At 33.6% G+C, this 5874-nt stretch overlaps 1 protein-coding gene across 1 annotated transcript; it reads left to right on the top strand.

The window, feature by feature from the left end:
• The first annotated feature begins 3219 nt into the window (after positions 1-3219).
• Positions 3220-3729, top strand: LOC145793772 (uncharacterized). Its single transcript, XM_082876643.1, has one exon. It carries the CDS (start codon positions 3220-3222, stop codon positions 3727-3729), a length of 510 nt encoding a protein of 169 aa, XP_082732769.1.
• Positions 3730-5874: the final 2145 nt, after the last annotated feature.

Here is a 5874-nt window from a genome sequence, read left to right on the forward strand (position 1 = left end):
CACAATAAAATTTAGTAGGCATAAAAAATTATTAATTATAAAGATTATTGAGGTAATAGTATCACAATTATTTAATAGCATAAATAACTTACATCAAATTATAGTCTCATGCTAAAGAAAAAAAAGCATTAAAAGAGAGAAACTCAATAAATTCATAAAAGTTTATGTAGACTTTAAAACAGTGGTGTATATTGTTATTGTGGGACCAATTTTGAATAAATCTCAACTTTTAATTATAATTTCGAAGTAGTTTTTAAAAATTTTCAATCTAAATTTGTTACTTTGCTGAACTTCTCAAATAAATCATTATTTGATCATATTAGTAACTCTATATCTTTGATCTCCTCTATCAAAGACACATGCATATCATATCAAAGTATAAATCCTTCTCTATAATAATTTTCTCCATAGCTTGAATAATACTTGTATAGTTCCTGCAGCATTTAAAAAAGAAAAAAGAAAAAATCTTCGCGGGATTATAAAAGTTATATAAGAAAATAGTTTTAATTCATGACAAACTATTTGAATTATACTTGAAGAAATATAATAAATGATAGCTTTAATCATTATATACCAACAAAAAATTATTATATAGGCTACTCAATGAAAAAATAGTCGAATGCAACTAAAGTCATATTATAGATATTGAATTAAATCATATGGGTCTAAATTGATAATATAATCTTGCAAATCAACTAATAATATAATAGAGAGAGATCAACAAATATGTGTACCTCCTTGCCATCTTTATATTCTCTTTATTAATTTCATATATTATATGAAAGCGTTACTCGTCTTGATCCTTTAATAAAATAAGTACCAAGAAAACAAATTTAATAAGAAATACAAAGAGCAGCTAATTGCATTGAGAGATGAAATACTATAACAAATAGAGGCCAATTGAATTGAGAGATGGGATTAAAGAAATACTATAACGAATGAGAACCTTATAAAAAAAGAAAAAAAAAAAAACACATAGCAATGATCTAATGCAAACTATTTTCAACAATTAAAATAAAGAACATCAAATTATTACCTTGGATAAATATAGCAATGAAAATTAATTTGATGAGATTTTTGTGCTATCTCCTCCTATGCAGTCTTCATCATCTTATTATTAATATTCGTCTCGTTCCTTCAGAACCAATAAAAAAAATGTTTTATCCTTATCATTTGATAGATAATAACAAATAATAAAAATTATAAGGAGAATGTTAAGAATTTAAAAGGAGATAATAAGTTATAGATAAGAACATTTCATAAGATGAAAAATTCAAAGTAAAAAAAGATAATATGTGATGGAAGGAGAAAAAAATATGCGAGTAAATTAAAATAAAGATTTAGATATATGTTTTTGATAGATATAAATTAATAAATCATTCTTTATCTAAATTTTATTATTTTAATTTTTTAAATCAATTATTTAATGTTTATCTTTATTTGTAGACTACGAAATTAATTTTTATAAATTTTTGTTTGTTTATTTATGAGGTGGAATTTTAAAATTCAAATATTTATCTATAAGTCATGAAATTAATTTTTTTAAATTAATTATTTAATTTTTATCTTTATCTGTAGACCATGAAATTATTTTTCATAAATTATTTATCAATTATCATAAGACATAAAATTAATTTTCATTTTAATTAATCAAACAATTAGAAAATGAAGGAAAATAGAAAGAATAAAACTATACACATCAATTGGTATGCCAATTAGTGTACTAACGAATGATGCGGGATAATCTTAGAGATTTTGAATCTTTATAATTTGTATAATGGATGGGGTCCAAAATTTTGAAATAATAATATTATAACATATATTGATACACTAATTAGTATACTAATTAATATATATAACACCACTAATTGATATAAAGATGAAAGACAATCAAAGATAAATTCTGATTATTATAAACTAAAGTGATTGAATTTTAACGAGTTGGTAGAGCGGTAAAAAGTCACCCAAGAGGTTATTAGAGATTCGCCTAATCATTAACTTTAAAATCCTAAAATTAGTTAGACGTCCAATTATTTAAAAAAAAATAAAAGTAAAGTCATTGATTTTTGGACACATTATACCAATAATTCAAATTGATTGTGCAAAAAATATATAATTTATATCATTTGACTAAAACACAAGTTTTAGCTAAAATTCAGGAGGTTTTGGGTGAGTTGCGGGTGTGCCAAGGCAATAGTGCCTAAGTTGTGGAATTGTTTTTGAAAATCTAACTTTTGAAACAAGAGACTGTGTAGAAGTGCAAAGGGTAAAACCTGATTCTTCTTTTGCCTTAATTAAGAGAATTTAAAATCTCCAAATAGGGATAGCGGCTTCTTAATTTCCACAACTCATTGTTTGCTCGGTTGACGTGGGCCAAGTACTATCTGACCTCGACATTTATGGAGGCAGAGTTGGGGTGCAAACCCTCATTCAAGCGGCGGAGTATTTTCAATTATAGATACTAGGGTGCCTCGAGGTTATTCTTTTCTTCCAATTTCTCCTCCTACTCTTCAGGCTGATACCAGGGTGAGCTTCTTGTTGGATTTGGACCGTACGTGTTAGGATTTGGCAAAGTTACAGACCCACTTGCCAGATATTGATGTGGAAGTGATTCGAAAAATTCCTATTAGCCCTTACCTGCCTTCAGATAAGTTGATTTGGCATTACACTTGAGATGGGAGCCTCTCGGTTCGGTCGGCTTATCACCTCCAAATGAATCTATCAAGGATTGGGACATATTCGGAATCATCAAATAGGGGGGAAGCAAAACAGCGGTTTTGGAAAGGGGTTTGGCATTTACGAATCCCGAACAAAATCAAGGCCTTTGCATGGAGGGCATGTTTGAATATTATCCCAACCCGGGATCGGTTATGGCATCGACGAGTACCTATTGAACTTGGGTGTGACTGTTGTGATGAAGCTGTGGAGACGTTGGTGCACTGTATTAAGGATTGTGAGGTGGCACAGCAAGTATGGGCTTTCAGTCCCTTGCCATTGGTTACGGACATTGGGGTGGGGTAATTTTATCATTGGGCGGTTGAGGTCGAGAAACAAGTTGATAAGACAGGTTTGGGGCTATTCTTTGCACTATGTTGGGATTTATGGACTGCCTGAAACCAAGCTATATTCAATAATGTTAATCGGGTGACGACGGAGATTGTTCAGAAAGTGTGTAATTATGTTCAAGAATTCTGTCAAGTAAGAGCCCAAGTTTAAGGCATGGGGGTCTCTGCTAATCCGGAGAGATGGAGGCCACCGCCAGTGGGTGTGTTCAAGATTAATTTCGATGCAACAGCGTTGGGTGCACTAGAGGCCATTGGGGTGGATGTGATAGTTCGTGAGGCACACGGTAAGGTTATTGCAGCCCTGCTAGAAAGACTTCCACATTGGGTTGACGCAGATTGTGTTGAAGCTTTGGTGGTGGCGAGTGCAGTCGTGTTTGGTGCAGAACTGGGTCTGAGTCATATACATTTAGAGGGGGACTCATTATTGTCCATTATTAAAGCATTCCAAGGTGATGGACTTATGTTATCATCTTTTGGGCATATTCTCCAAGGTGCTGTTAGTACCAGCAGATGCTTCACAAGTTTTTGCTGTTCGCATGTGTTGCGAGGTGGAAACAAGGCTGCTTATGGACTGGCTCGTATGGCGGTTCGTTTGATCGATCGAAGAGTTTGGAAGAATGAGGTGCCTGCTAAATTATGTAGAGTTATTCGGTCTGAATTTTGAAAAATCTAGAAATCCCCTAGATGTTGATTTGTGATTATGTATCAATTTTAAGCAGTATATAACAATCCCAATCAAACAATCAAGACAAATCGACACAACGATTTTACGTGAAAAAATCACAATTGGACACCTCCAATTGTGATAAAAAATCACGGGCAAAAGCCACAAAACAATCCACTAAAAAGACATAAAGGAATTACACAGGTATATTCTCAATTACCTAGCGAATCCACGCCCGAATTGAACCAATCCCTATGTGCCTCTTCCAACCCTGTCTTCACCTCGAAATTGTCTTGATGATGAGCCACTTCAGAATCTACCAAAGCTTCAGGCTCGAATTCTTCAGAATCCACTGAAAAACAACTCTCTCTTTTGTGTAGAACAAACAAATAATCCTTTGATGTATACTCTTTAAACCATGAGTTGAATACTTAATCAAAACATCAAAGAAAACTAACGAAATATCCCCAGATATAAACCCTAGAACCCAAGAAGAAGATATGGAGAAGTTACCCTAGATTTGGACTGAAACACGTATCTATAGAAATCTGTCCCGCGATCTCCGCTCGAGCGTCAGATTGGCCGCTCGAGCGAGAAAAAGCAACATCCAGTATTTTCGCAGACGAACACACTTTTGAAACCCAGCATTCTCCGCTCGAGCGAGGTAATGTCTGCTCGAGCGGACAAGCAACTTTGAATGCATTTTTGCATTTTGCTTCGAGGGGCTGCCCCTCGATCCCGCCGTGGCGCTGCCCAGACCTGCCAAGGGATGCTGCACCCTGGACCCTTGCGAGCAGACCGGGCAGCTCAATCCCCGTCATAATCAGCGAAGTGACAATCTTGAAAGTATTAACATCACAAACTTCTCTGCAAGGCACAATTCGGGTTGGATTCACATCTAAAACTCATATCCTCACTGAAATACAAAGTGCGAAAACAAATATAACTTAAAGGAGTTTTGTCAAACGGGATTGTCAAAAATAAAAACCTAACAAATTTGTTTAGTTTCGAATTGTCTTTGCCTTTTTTTAAAAAAAAAAAAAAAAAAACTCCATGGTGTCTTTAATGGCAAAAAGAGAAGTAAATAAAGGAAAATGAGTACTAAAATACTTACTTTCACAAATTCAATGGATTGAAATTACAGAAATATAAAAGCTAGTTTGTAAATATGAAATTAAGTTACAAAATAAAATTAAAATACAATCTAAGTTTCAAAACAATGTCTATGAAGGCAAAAAATAACTAATTTGATACGGATGCCATGATCTAAGGTTAAAATTAGGGCAAAGATGCTTTTCAAGTCTACTCATAAGTTGAACTAGAGCTAAGACTAAGGCTTCGTTTGGGAACAGGCTAATTTAGTAACTTTTTGGTTATTTGGCTAAAATATGAGCTAAAAAAACTACTCCCTCCGTCCCAAAATATTGGTCCCTTTTGGGGAATCCAACTTTTTTTGGTAGTACACTTATTGCATTTGAAAAAAGTTAGTTTTCCAAAATTACCCTTTTGATAGTACATTTTTTGGGAATATCAATGTCATAATTGTACTTTTTAAATTGTTTATTAGTTTAAAAGAAGGGCAAAATAGGAAATTTACATTATTTTTGTACTTGATTTATAAAGAGGGACTAATATTTTGGGACAATGAAAAATGGAATAAGGGACTAATATTTTGGGACGGAGGTATGTTTGGGATGACTTTTTGGCTTTTTACGAAAAGATGTGCAAAAAGTAGAGAGAAAATAGAAACTTTGACTTTTTGGTATAGGTTGTTGGCTTTTTGGCTTTTTTAGTAACTTTTTGGCTAAATCGGCCTGTTGCCAAATGAGGCCTAAGGATAAATAGCACTGGTGCTATATGCATTGTGTTGAATGATTGAATGGTTAGAGTTGGCTCTATCTTCATTTTTTTGTATTTATTAGGGGTGCTCGCGGATCGGTTTTGTGCGGTTTGCGGTTCGATTTTGACCCGCCTGCATCTATGCGGTTTTGGAAAAATTCAACCCGCAACCGCTCGCAGTGCGGTTTGCGGTTTGTGCGGATAGGGTTTGTAGATATGCGGGCGGTTTGCGGTTTACACTTTTTTCTTTAAAAATTATTTTTTGAGTTTTTTTTTCCATCGAATTTAGGCATCAAATTCATTTTA

This window comes from Camellia sinensis, chromosome 6, assembly GCF_055761805.1.
Source record: "Camellia sinensis isolate YWXY chromosome 6, ASM5576180v1, whole genome shotgun sequence".
NCBI classification, from domain to species: domain Eukaryota; kingdom Viridiplantae; phylum Streptophyta; class Magnoliopsida; order Ericales; family Theaceae; genus Camellia; species Camellia sinensis.